Source organism: Lithobates pipiens, unplaced genomic scaffold, assembly GCF_037356315.1.
Source record: "Lithobates pipiens isolate NorthernLeopardFrog02 unplaced genomic scaffold, aLitPip1_a1.2 Scaffold_3, whole genome shotgun sequence".
Taxonomy (NCBI): domain Eukaryota; kingdom Metazoa; phylum Chordata; class Amphibia; order Anura; family Ranidae; genus Lithobates; species Lithobates pipiens.
The window spans coordinates 276,807,214-276,821,192 of record NW_027507790.1 but is presented as its reverse complement, the minus strand read 5'-3'; the positions used below and the strand labels follow the sequence as shown (position 1 = coordinate 276,821,192).

Below are 13,979 nucleotides of genomic sequence, written 5' to 3'. Positions count from 1 at the left end.
AGTTTCTACTTCAAGCCTTCCAGTTGTCACCAAGTTTCCAACAAAGTCTGTGTGAGAGACTTTGAATGCTAGAATTACCTGTTGGCTGCTAAACCCAAACTTAAGGATTTATCCAACAGTTAAAGAGTCCAGTTGTGAGCGGCTGTTCCCTGGATTATGTACATAGAGATAGACTTTTATTGAAGTCACCAGTTCCAAGCACCTTAGCTAAATCCTATCCTGATACCCTCTATTCCCAGCTTGGAGACTGAGTTTGTTCAACAGTTTTATGCAAAATAAAAATCCTAACAAGGAATTCAAGTGTAGGTGTGTATATATATATATATATATATATATATATATATATATATATATATATATATATATATATATATATATATCCATATATATATATATATATCCCCGGAAGCTGGCAGAGAGGTGAGTATCGATCAAAACAATTTTGATTGATCAAAAAAATGTATTGATTAATCAAGGAATTCATCTTTAATTTCTACAGCTCTAATATATATATATATATATATATATATATATATATATATATATATATATATATATATATATATATTAGGGCTGTGGAAATTAAAGATTAATTCCTTGATTAATCGATTAATTTTTTTAATCAATCAAAATTCTTTTGATCGATACTCACCTCTCTGCTGGCTTCCGGGTCTTCGGGGATCTCCGTCAGAGATCCGGTGATGTCACGCACATGACATCACTGGACTCCTTCCCCCTTCCCCAAGTGCCTCCTTCTGCTTAACATGATTGTTAGCTTTACATGTTGTGTTTTTTTTTTATATTTTATTGAGTTATCACAAAATACAGGGTAATGCATACATGAGCCACAGTTCCAAAAACAGAATAATGACAGTTATCAGAAGTGGATCTGAACAAGATAAACATTGAGTAAAATACTGATGCCTCAATATAGGGAAAAATAAACAGTGAAAATAGTGAACATATACGATGTGGTCAAAGAGACATGTCATATTAAGAGATATAGGAGCCAAAGTAATGGTACAGGAAGTGGGAAGGGTAGGGAAAGGAGAATTGGTGATTGTGGGAAAGCCTGGTTGAATATATACCTGTCTCCGGTCACCCCTATAGGGATCTGACTGTGACCGGAGAGTGTGCAGTGAGAAACAAACAAGGATGGGTATAAGGAGGCAGTATAAGCTGTGTCAGAAGGGCGTCATCCGCAATACTGTTAGTGAACACCGAAAAATAATTAACCTATTGGGGTGGTGGTGGTGGAATGTTCAGCGAGTTGACCAACCCCAAGTTCCCAGGGTTGTTGGGTAATGTGGAGTTACGGAAATGTGTCCAACACGCCCATGTTGAACCATAAGCGGTCGGCTTGTCATGCGCCTGGTGTATAAGTTCTTCTATTTCGGCTATAGTGTCTACTCGTTTCATCCATTCAGCTATAGAAGGAGGTGTTGTGCTTCTCCAGTGTACAGGAATACATTGATTGGCTGCATTGATGAGGTGTATATAAAGGGATTTAGTGTACGCTCGTTTGGGGGTATGAGTGTGATGTAGTAAGAATTGGGCAGGAGAGAAGTCTGGGGTGTATGTTGTGATTTGAGAAATTAGTTTATGGATTTCAGTCCAAAATGTATGAATGTGTGGGCATTCCCACCAAATGTGGAGAAGTGTCCCAACGGGTCCGTTGCATCTCCAGCAGTTGGGGGGAGTGGAGTGATGAAATTTATGAATTTTATCTGGGTTTCTGTACCAGCGTGAGAATATTTTAAATCTGCTTTCTTGGATTGTGGCATTAACCGAGGCTTTGTGGATGTTGTGAAAAATATTTTCCCAGTCGGCAGTGGTAAGGTCTATCTTGAGGTCGGATTCCCAACGTTTTACTAATGCGTCCTGTTTAATAACATGTGAGGAAAAAAGAAGTGAGTAAACCATTGATATAACATGTCTTTGGGGTTCTTGACTGTTGCATAAGGTTTCGAAGGGTGTGAGGTTTCTGTGCCAATGCCCGCTATTATTTGGGTCTCGGAGAAAGTGCCGAATTTGTAGATATTTGAAGAAGGGGATGTGGTATTCCGAGAATTTTGAAGACATAAGGGAGTGTGAGAGGAGTTCCCCATTCTGGAAGAAACTGTGTGCGGTTGGTTTGAGTGTAGAGGAGTCTGTATGTGGTAGACGTCGGGATATACCCGCTGGAAATTCTGGATTGTGATCCAGAGGAGTTAGTGGGCCCGGGGTAGGTGTCAATTGTAGAAATTTGCAAGCTTCTCTAAATCTATTTACAGTGGCATATATGAACGGATTAGTTAATGAATCTTTCGGGATGAGTGACTTAGGTATCCATGGCAGGTGGGCAAGAGGGAGCCGAGTAAATGCCTGCTCCAGTCGGATCCAGTCCTTATGTAGCGCCTGGGAGTGCCAGTCGACTATCCTGTTCAAGTGACACGCCAACTGATATCTATAGATATCAGGCACCCCTAGACCTCCAATGTTTTTAGGTAGCGATAACTTTTCCCAGCTAAGTCTAGGTGCTTTAGACAGCCATATAAAGTGTCTGCATAGGTTCTTGTAGGTACCAAAGAAGGACTGTGGGAGAGATATAGGGATCGTTTGAAGCAAGTAAAGGATCCGAGGGAGTATATTCATTTTCAAGATAGCCAGTCTGCCAAACCATGAAAAGGGACCAGTTTGCCATTTGTGTAAGTCAGTTTGAATAGTGCGGAGAATTGGCTGTAAGTTTTTTGTGTATAAATCTTTAAGGTTGACAGGAATGTGTATGCCCAAATATTTAATGGCTTCTGATTCCCAGCCAAAGGGAAAATTTTGTTTGCATTGATTGACTATGGAAGGTGCAAGGGAAATATTGAGTGCTTTAGATTTGGAGAAGTTAATTTTCAAATTAGATAGGTCTTGGAAGAGGGTAAAGTCTTTGAGAAGGTCGGGGATAGTAATAATGGGATCTGATAGGAAAAGTAGAATGTCGTCAGCATAAGCTGCTATCTTATATGTTTTGCGATTAATTGAGAGGCCTTTAATGTCTGGGTTATCCCTAAGCTTTTGGAGGAAGGGTTCCATGGTAAGAATGAAGAGCAATGGAGAAAGGGGACAACCCTGACAAGTACCATTGGCGACGGAGAAGGCGTTCGACAGGCGACCATTTATTCTAAGTCTGGCTGAAGGGGATGAGTATAGAACCATGATCATTTGTAGCAGGCGATGAGGCAATCCCATCATCTGGAGCGCCGGCTCCATATAATCCCATGCCACACGGTCGAACGCCTTCTCCGCGTCGAGGGATAAAAAGAAGCCAGGGGTAGATGTGGTAGTCAGCCAGTGGTGTATATTAAGAGCTTTGATAGTATTATCCCTTGCTTCCCTACCAGGGACAAAGCCTACTTGGTCCAGGTCAACCAAACGTGGAAGGAGGGGCGAGATTCGGTTCGCTAGAGTTTTGGCAAATATTTTCACATCCACATTGAGAAGTGAAATGGGACGATAGTTGGTGATCAGTGTAGGATCTTTTTCGGGTTTAGGGATGAGAGTAATATGGGCTTCTAGGATGTCTCTTGGGGCTCCAGGGGAGGACGTGACGTCGTTGAAGGCATTAACCAAGTGTGGAAGTAAAATTTCTGGGAAAGACTTGTAGTAGCTTACTGTGAGGCCATCAGGGCCTGGGCTTTTCCCGGGCTTCATCTGTTTCAAGGCGTTTAGGGTTTCTTCCACTGATAGTGGTGCATCAAGACCAGTGATATCTTCACTAGTAAGGGGGTCGGGGGAGTATTCACTAAGGAAAGACTGAATAGCAGCTTTCCGATCAATCAGCTTGGGTTGGTGGGGGTCAGAGGGGAGATTATATAGATCAGAAAAGTATTGAACAAATTTGTTCATAATGTCTTCCGTTTTAGACACAGTTTCGCCTGAAGCGGTTTTAATGGTATGAATAGTATGGGACGCTTTTTTAACCTGAAGGGCTCTGGCTAGCAATTTCCCGGATTTGTTGCTATATTCATAGAAGAACTTCTGGGAGAGGGCGAAATTACGTTTCACTCGTTTGTGCAACTCACCCAAAAGTTCTTCTCGAGCATTTGTCAGATCTGCCAAAACGTCTGCAGCTAGGGAGGATTTATGAGCTTTTTCCAGAGTGTATATCTTATTGTTTAAGTCCGTTATGCGTTTCCGTATAAGTCTGTGTCGAGCGGAGGCCAGGGAAATAAAGTCTCCCCGAATAACACATTTATGTGCTGCCCAAAGCATAATGGGAGGGGAATCCACTGAAGAGTTTTCCGAGAAGTAATTAGAAAGACTTTGGGATATTTTTTGGACATTATCAAGGTCAGTAAGGAGGGAATTGTCTAGACGCCAAATGTGGGGATGAGCAACCGAATCTGGGATTGATATGGTTATGGAGATCGGGTTATGATCTGATAGGAGCTGTGGTTCTATAGTCGCTTTGAGTAGTAAAGAAAGGTCGTTTTGGGACAGAAAAAGATAGTCAAGTCTGGAATATTTATTGTGGGGTGAGGAAAAAAAGGTAAAGTCTTTTTCGGTGGGGTGAAGTGTGCGCCACGAGTCATGTAATAATAGGTCTTGGAACTGAGTTTTTATTGCGCGAAGGGCCCTGTATGTCAAAGTGGAAGTTCCATTAGAGGTGTCAAGGGAGGGATTGAGGGTGACATTAAAGTCTCCACCCACTATTAGAGTACCGGATTGAAACGCGGTGAGGTTTTGTAGAGTGTTTCGAAAGAAAGTGACCTGGTGCGTGTTGGGTGCATAGATGTTGGCAATTGTGATATGCCTATTGTGCAATAAGCCTTTTAGAAATAGAAATCTCCCCTGCGTATCTGATTGGACATCGAGAATTTGGATGGGACAGTGTCTCGAAATTAGTATAGAGACACCTTTGGATTTAGCTTCTCTATTAGGTGCATGGTGGACCGTAGGAAAATGTTTGTTATATAATTTCGGGATGGAGTCAGCTCTAAAATGTGTTTCTTGAATAAGAGCAATATCGTATTTGCAATGCTGTAGGGAGGATAGCAGATGCTTTCGTTTCTCAGGTGTGTTAAGACCTTGTATATTGATAGAGCATAACTTAAGCGTTCGTTGGGGGGGAACTAGGGGTTGCAGTGATGGTGAAGCGGACATTGTGATCACTTGGGAGTAAGTTTATGTATAGTAATAGAGGCACTTGTCTAATGCTTCTAGGGATAGGGAGGGGGGTTATGTGTAGAGTGAACTACTAGAAAACCGAAGAGACAGTGAGAGGGTGGAGTCCCGCTGTCTCAATAAGAGGGGAATCGGTATAAGTATAGCGCAAGGACTGCAAGCCTATCCTATACCGGACAGGCTTACCAATCACTGCCGCCGTATGGGGGTTGGTACCTAACTATGATGGAAAACAAGGAATATATGATGCTGCTAACAAGCCGACTCACGACATCAGAGTGCGTGAGGGGGGAGATGTGTAGCATAGGGGAGTGTAAGCAGGGGTAATAGCATCTTGTAAGCAATCTGAGAACATAGGAGTGCAGGGGGGGAGGGACGCTATGACAGATCACAGTTGTATACAATAGTACTGCGTAAACTGATAACATTATGCAGATATTGAACAAATAACACATGGGGAGAGGTGAACCAATCTCCAGATGAGTCCCGCGAACCCCCAAAATCGGGGATCCGGACGACTCATCCGGGGTACAATTCTTTAGAGACATTTCAGTAAGAATGTGGAGCCGATAAGCGACTAACTGATCAACAAGTTAACTTTGCAAACGAAGTAAGCATTGTGAACTAGCGAGAAAGACTTGGTTAAATATTCGATTGGAAGTGTCATGAGTACCATGGATACCTTACAAGTAGAGAACCAGGCAAATGCATTATGAACACCAGATATATGTGTCAGAGGCTGTAAAGGAGCAGCAACAAGACCTAACAATCTGAAAAGGAAACTCTCTCCCCCAACCCAAGAACAGAACAATGGAGGAGAATGTTTTTATGTTCAACTATCAGAATGTCAGCAAACAGCATTTGGACTGTTGCTAGGCAGGAAAGAGGCTCAGATCAAATGTTCCTGGTGCAAAGGATAAAAGATGTTTCGCAATGGAAGGTAAGGGCAGTTGGTGCAACAGTAGAAGTGGAGTACCTGTAGGGCTATAGAAACTGCACCAATCGTAACGGCTGGATCCATTGTAACATCAGCTTTCCGGAGCATCCAATCAGGGGTGAGACCAATCCATGGTAAGGTGAGTGTAGTGGCGTAGCGAAGTGTTCAAATATCGATCGGTCGGAACCTTAATACTTTAGTGCAGCACTACAGCGGAATATCGGGACCTTGACCATGAATATGTACCAGGGGGAAAGCCTAATGGCTATTGTGTTTCTGGGGTACCTCAGATAGTCACTATGTAATGTCCGGAGACAACATCCTGCAGGAGGCGGAAGTGCAGCCGCAAAGGATTTTGGGGATTGTAGTAAAGGATGTTAGTAGCGGAGTCTCAGGAAAAATAAGCAAGATATCAAATCCTATCGAATCGAGAACAGTAACAGTAACACACGGGTTATACAGGGTAAAAGTGCTATAAATAGCGCCCCAGCCTGCCTTGCAACCTGTATTCTATATGAAGTGCAGAACATTACCGTAGGTAACAATACAGTGTGAACGAACAAAAAGTTTAAAGAAAAACTTGAGCCTGTGTGTCAGGAATCTCAGTCAGGCTTAAGGGAAAACAATAAAAGATAAACTAGAAAATGAAGAAGGAGACCCGGATGTTAGATGAGATTCATCTAAGGAGAATGAAGCTGCTTGGAGTCAGGGAAGAAATATTCGGAGACTCGTTCAACGGTCCCTTCTGGCCCTCCGGGAGTTCTGGGTATAGTATGGGCTATGGCTGCGGCGGGATCCCCCGCGTGTGTCGCGGGCGTCTGAATCAGAAGGCGATCTGAGCCGGCATAGGCCACTTTCTTGGGCTTCCATGGGGTACACTGGATGTGTGTCCTTCTTCACCGCCGAGCGGCGGAAATCAGCGAACCAGTTGGGCACCTCCACGAGTGGAATATTGAGGATGCGGCAGAACTGAGGTAAGTCTTCAGGCACCTTTAGGAGCGCAGTGCGACCCGTAGCCGTTGCCGAAAGGCAGAACGGAAATTTCCACTTGTAGGTGATGCCATTATTACGGAGTACCTCCAGTAAGGGTTTCAGGTCTCTCCGATGTTGCAAGGTAATACTGGAATGATCCTGGTAGATTTGGATTGTTGAGCCCGCATGAGTGATCTGTGGTGTCCCCCTGGCTTGCTTGAGGATTTCTTCCTTCAATTTAAAATCCGGGAGACAGCAAACAATGTCTCGTGGGGGATCCGAGTCTCTGCCTCTTGGTTTCAAGGCTCGGTGGATCCGGTCCATGGGTATGGGGGTCCGAGGAGGCCTGTTCAATAGGGTATTGAAGATTTCAGTCACTGAGGGTATGATCTGATCTCCATCAACGGTTTCTGAAAGGCCTCTGACTCGGAGATTATGACGTCTTCCTCTATTATCGAGGTCCTCCAAATGAATTTGTATTGCCCTCAATTGCAAGGTGTGAGTATCAACATGATGGGTTGTTTTTCGGAGCTGCGAGTCCTGTTTAGCTACGACATCTTCCATTACTCCCACCCTGTCAGTCAGGGAGCGGATGTCCAAGCGTAGCTCCGAAATGGCCGCTGAAAGCGTGTCCTTAATATCTGCGGCAATTGTCTTCAGATCATGCATGCTTAATTGCGGCTGAGAGGATGGAGGAGCTTGTTGTGTACCGTCGTCCTCCACAGTTAATGCTGAGGAAGGTGGTGAAGATGATTGTGGGCCCCTTGGGGCAGACGTCTGATCTTGTGGATGTCTGTTAGCTGCGGTCACCATGTTCCCTCTATTAGCGCGGAACAAGTCAGGGATTGTGTTGCCGAGGTTCCCTGAATTCTTTCTGGGAGAACGGGAACGTGATGCCGACGAGTTCCACGAAGCAGTCCCCATGAGAAAATGCGCTTCGGGTGGCTAATATCTCCGTTAGGCTGATAGCTGATCGTGAGTCGGCAGGAGCTATGGAACTAAGCGTCCATTTTCCAGTCAGGCCAAGCCACGCCACATGTTGTGTTTTTATCATCTTTATGTGAGTAGTTTGTACACAAAAATTTAATTTTATACTTAGGCGGTGAGCACTTAGATCTTTTCTTTCTACCCATGACCTGGCATCCTTGCTAAGATCTAAGGAGACGTGAGAGAAGTATATGGTCCGTGTTAACCCTTTTGATACCAACTTGCATGACCATGACAGGGGTCCATGCCATAAGGTGAGAGTGATTAGTTAGAGCGGAGGTGGAGGGATTGTAACGCTACTGTGGAAAACAAAAATTACTTACATCAGTGCTACAGTTTGAATTGAAAACTTATTTGTGCAACCTGTGAAGTTAAGTCATGGATTGTGGAAACGAACTAGTGTCGGGTGATTGTATATAGTGTATACCACATTTACCACTGACTAATGCTGAGTTGCAATGCAAGGAGATCAGATAAAAGTAGTTGGATCTGTATGTGCGTTATAATTAATCAAAATTAGTTGATTAATCGATAATATATATATATATATATATATATATATATATATATAGATAGATAGATAGGTAGATAGATAGATAGAATCTATATCTATCTATCTATCTATCTATCTATCTATCTATATATATATATATATATATATATATATATATATATATATATATATGATTTAGGAATATTTTAGACTATTAAATAAAATTATAATCAAGCTTGTAAAAGCAACAGTATCACTCCTCCAAACCTTAAATTGGTAGTGGCAATTAATCTGAGATTCAGTATTTACCATTATTTCATTTATATATTGTGTGCTGCAGATTTTAGAATTGGAGAGACAATTAGTCTCCTCCTGCGGGATTTAACCACTTCCGGACCACTGCACGACTATATATCTCCTCACTTTGAGGACGGATATCGCTGTTATGGCAGCAGCTAGCTGCCATAAACCCAGTATCGCTGTGTTTGGCCGGCGGTCCGCTACAAGATAAAAGTGGTCTCTGTGTCGGGTTCACCGCAAGATCACTTTTATTGGTGGTGGGAGAGGACCCCACCTCCAGCCATGATCTGGTGCCCTCCGGCACTTACCGGAGCTGTTGGCAGCGGTGGAGACAATCCGATCCTTTCCGTGGCTGTGCATGGAGACCAGTGAGGGGAAGGTGGCTGAAGGGAAGATGGTCCCCACCCGTCTTCATGACACTGCAGGGTGTAAGCAATGTCAAAAGGTCACTTCCGCCCATAGCTTTTAAAGGGCCTTTTTTTTTTCTTTTTTTTTATGACATTTTTTTTTTTATGTGTAAATATGAGATCTGAGGTCTTTTTGACCCCATATCTCATTTTTAAGGGTCCTGACACAATTTTTTTAAAAATAAACAATATAAAAATAAAAAATAAAAGGTAAAATAAAATAGAAAATGTTTTTTTTAAACGCGCTCCGACCCACCGAGCTCGCATGCAGAAACAAACGCATACACGAGTAGTGCCCGTATATGAAATCAGTGTTCAAACCACACATGTAAGATATCGTCGCGATTGGTAGAGCAAGAGCAATAATTCTAGCCCTAGACTTCCTTTGTAACTCAAAACATGTGTAGCGCGGGCTTCTGAAGAGCACGCGCTATTTTTTTGGGAAATTTTATGTTACACCTGAACTGCAGTTTGGTTTGGGTATAATTATTCCAAATTTGGACCTCAGCATCAGTCTGATTGGACTATAGGGTGTTCAGCCTGGCCATAGGGGGCAGTGTCTCTTCTGGCAGGCATGGAACCACAGTCTGGTAGGATACTTTAAGGTTACTTTATCTCAGAGCCGGCCCGGTGTGATTGTCACTCTTGCTGTGCTTTCTGGGAGAGGGTACTTAAGATGCCCCAGGAAGGCTATGGCCTGGGGCTGGCTAGCCCGAGGCAATGAAGGTATTTGGAGGTGGTCTGGTACCGTCTCCATCGTGGAGAGGCCCAGCAACTTCATAGCTATCCAGGGGAGGACTCTTCAGAAGAAGGTCACGCATGGGTTGGCTTCTTAGCAAGAGCCTGGTAGGGCTGAAGTACCTAAGTGAATCCAGTTTCGTGTGTATCGCCAAACCGGCTGAAAGATACTGGTACCGCACGAGTGTTCTACAAGTCCTAGTTTCGTACATGTTCTACAACAAAGGTAGCTTTCAAAATGGGCGGTCAGGGGAAGCAGGGGCCGTTGCATCTGTAATATGTTAAACTTAAATAAAAGGTTAACTTATCCTTTAAATTGGTGTTATGGTGATATGGTAAACTTTGTATTTCTGTCTTCCATGAAAAGCTGCACAAATATGTAAGAAATGTTCATTACATGGAACAATCCGGTGTCAAGATCTACTTCAATGAGAGAAAAGAAGTTCCAACCAATCTTATTTTAGAAAGCTGGGTTTTTGCTAACAGTACATGTTATTCTTATCATGAAATTGCCATTATAAGACCAGACGTTGTGCTTGAAATGCTTAACAATCTGAGTAATCCCAAATTCTGGAAAAGAGGCAAAGTAAGACATTAGTTGATTGTTTTCTGTTTGTATTGTTTGCTGAGATTTGCAATTAGAATTTATAGAGATTGTTTAGTTTAATTTTATGATATACTTGTTAATATACCTGTAAGTGAAAGGGGTAATTCATGGATAGGGATGAGCCCGATGTTTGAGTCGAATGTAAGTTCGACTCGAACATTGGGTGTTTGCCTGTTTGCCGAATAGTGAACAATTTGGGGTGTTCGCGGCAAATTCGAAAGCCATGGAACACCCTTTTAAAGTCTATGGGAGAAATCAAAAGTGCTAATTTTAAAGGCTAATATGCATGGTATTGTCATAAAAAGTGTTTGGGGACCTGAGTTCTGCCCCAGGGGACAGGTAGCAATGCAAAAAACGTTTTTAAAATATCATTTTTTTCGGGAGCAGTGATTTTAATAATGCTTAAAGTGAAACAATAAAAGTGAAAACTTCTATAGTATGCCTGTAACGTTGCACATATTTCCCATGTTTAGAACAGTCTGAGAGCAAAATTACATTTCTAAAGGAAAAAAAGTCATTTAAAAGTACTCGCGGCTATAATGAATTGTCGGTCCTGGCAATACACATATAAAAGTAATTGAAAAAAATGGCATGGGATTCCCCCACAGTCCATTACCCTTTGGGTCTGGTATGAATATTAAGGGGAACCCCGAACCAAAATTAGATAAAAAATGCGTGGGGATCCCCCAAGTTCCATACCAGGCCCTTCAGGTCTGGTATGGATATTAAGGGGACCCCATGCCAAAATTTTAAAACAAAAATGGCGTGGGTGTCCCCCCAAAAATCCATACCAGACTCTTATCCAAGCATGCAACCTGGCAGGCTGTAGGAAAGAGGGGGATGAGAGAGCGTCCCCCCTCCTGAACCGTACCAAGCCACATGCCCTCAACATGGGGAGGGTGCTTTGGGGTAGCGGCCCCCCAAAGCACCTTGTCCCCATGTTGATGGGGACAAGGGCCTCATCCCCACAACCCTTAACCGGTGGTTGTGGGGGTCTGCAGGCGGGGGGCTTATCCCCAGCTTTGCAGTTCTACTATACTTCTGGTAGGCAGGTGATTCAGTTAGCTGCAGTGTATTATATATACCTGTCACTAGAAGTAATGTAGAAACAGTACACCACCAGGAACTGACCGCAGTGAGATCTAGATAAATTGTATGCAGTGGATATATACAGTGGTGTGAAAAAGTGTTTGCCTCCTTCCTCATGTCCTGTTCCTTTGCATGTTTGTCACACTTAAGTGTTTCAGAACATCAAACCAATTTAAACAATAGTCAAGGACAACACAAGTAAACACAAAATGCAATTTGTAAATGAAGGTGTTTATTATTAAAGATTAAAAAAAATCCAAACCATCATGGCCCTGTGTGAAAAAGTGATTGCCCCCTAAACCTAATAACTGGTTGGGCCACCCTTAGCAGCAACAACTGCAACCAAGCGTTTGCGATAACGTGCAATGAGGCTTTTACAGCGTCCTGGAGGAATTTTGGCCCACTCATCTTTGCAGAATTGTCCTAATTCAGTTACATTAGAGGGCTTTCGAGCATGAACGGCCTTTTTAAGGTCATACCACAACATCTCAATAGGATTCAGGTCAGGACTTTGGCTAGGCCACTCCAAAGTCTTCATTTTGTTTTTCTTCAGCCATTCGGTGGTGGACTTGCTGGTGTGTTTAGGATCATTGTCCTGCTGCAGAACCCAAGTTCGTTTCAGCTTGAGTACACGAACAGATGGTCGAACATTCTCCTTCAGGATCTCTTGGTAGACAGCAGAATTCATAGTTCCTTTTATCACGGCAAGTCTTCCAGGTCCTGAAGCAGCAAAACAGCCCCAGACCATCACACTACCACCACCATATTTTACTGTTGGTATAATGTTCTTTTTATGAAATGCAGTGTTCCTTCTACGCCAGATATACTTGGACACACACCTTCCAAAGAGTTCCACTTTTGTGTCATCAGTCCACAGAATGTTGTCCCAAAAGTCTTGGGGATCATCAAGATGTGTTGTGGAGAAATTGAGACGAGCTTTGATGTTCTTTTTGCTCAGCAGTGGTTTTCTCCTTGAAACTCTGCCATGCAGGCCATTTTTGCCCAGTCTTTTCCTGATGGTGGAGGCATGAACGCTGACCTTAACTGAGGCAAGTGAGGCCTGCAGTTCCTTGGACATTGTTGTGGGGTCTTTTGTGACCTCTTGGATGAGTCGTCGCTGCGCTCTTGGGGTAATTTTGGGCGGCCGGCCACTCCTGGGAAGGTTCACCACTGTTCCATGTCTTCACCATTTGTGGATAATGGCTCTCACTGTGGTTCGCTGGATTCCCAAAGCTTTGGAAATGGCTTTATAACCCTTTCCAGACTGATAGATCTCAATTACTTTCTTTCTCAATTGTTCCTGAATTTCTTTGGGTCTCGGCATGATGTGTAACTTTTAAGGATCTTCTGGTGGACCTTACTGTGTCAAGCAGCTCCTATTTAACTGATGCCTTGATTGGGAACAGGTGTGGCAATAATCAGGCCTGGGTGTGGCTAGAGAAATTGAACTCAGGTGTGGACAACCACAGTTATAGTATGTTTTAACAAGGGGGGCAATCACTTTTTCACACAGGGCCACGATGGTTTGGATTTTTTTTCACCTTTAATAATAAACACCTTCATTTACAAATTGCATTTTGTGTTTACTTGTGTTGTCCTTGACTATTGTTTAAATTGGTTTGATGTTCCGAAACGCTTAAGTGTGACAAACATGCAAAGGAACAGGAAATGAGGAAGGGGGCAAACACTTTTTCACACCACTGTATATATATATATATATATATATATATATATATATATATATATATATATATATAGTATGTATAGACAGTCTGTCTAGTATATATATATATATATATATATATATATATCCACTGCATACAATTTATCTAGATCTCACTGCGGTCAGTTCCTGGTGGTGTACTGTTTCTACATTACTTCTAGTGACAGGCAGTTGATTCAGTTAGCTGCAGTGTTGTAAGAGAAGTCTAGCTAACAGACGTGCACTTGCGCACAAGCATGGGTGCACCAGTGTAAAGAAGGACTTGTATTGGCACATGTGCTGGCGTACACAGGCACGCACTAATGCACGCATGCACGCACACGTTATGGGCGCCAAGTAGCCTATTTAAACTGAACACTTACACATGAACTTTGCTGAGTGGTCTTTCAGCTAGTGCTTGTTTACCCGATTTGTTCCAGTTTCTAGTGTCTTGACCCGGCTTCACTTGAACCTTCTCCATGACCTCCACCTGCCTACCTGATCCCCGCTTGTGTTTGACTCTGCTACTGCCTGATGCTCCTGTACCTTGCTGCCCGTCTGTGTACCAAACCCGGCCTGTGTCCTGTCTCTGC

At 43.0% G+C, this 13,979-nt stretch overlaps 1 protein-coding gene across 1 annotated transcript in view; it reads left to right on the top strand.

The window, feature by feature from the left end:
* LOC143941279 (vomeronasal type-2 receptor 26-like) overlaps window positions 1–13,979 on the top strand; it is an 82,766-nt gene that overhangs the window by 41,832 nt on the left and 26,955 nt on the right. Inside the window, exon 5 of the mRNA XM_077463316.1 lies at window positions 10,356–10,574. Within this exon, the coding sequence (XP_077319442.1) occupies window positions 10,356–10,574 (219 nt within the window). The remainder of the gene's footprint in view (window positions 1–10,355; window positions 10,575–13,979) is intronic.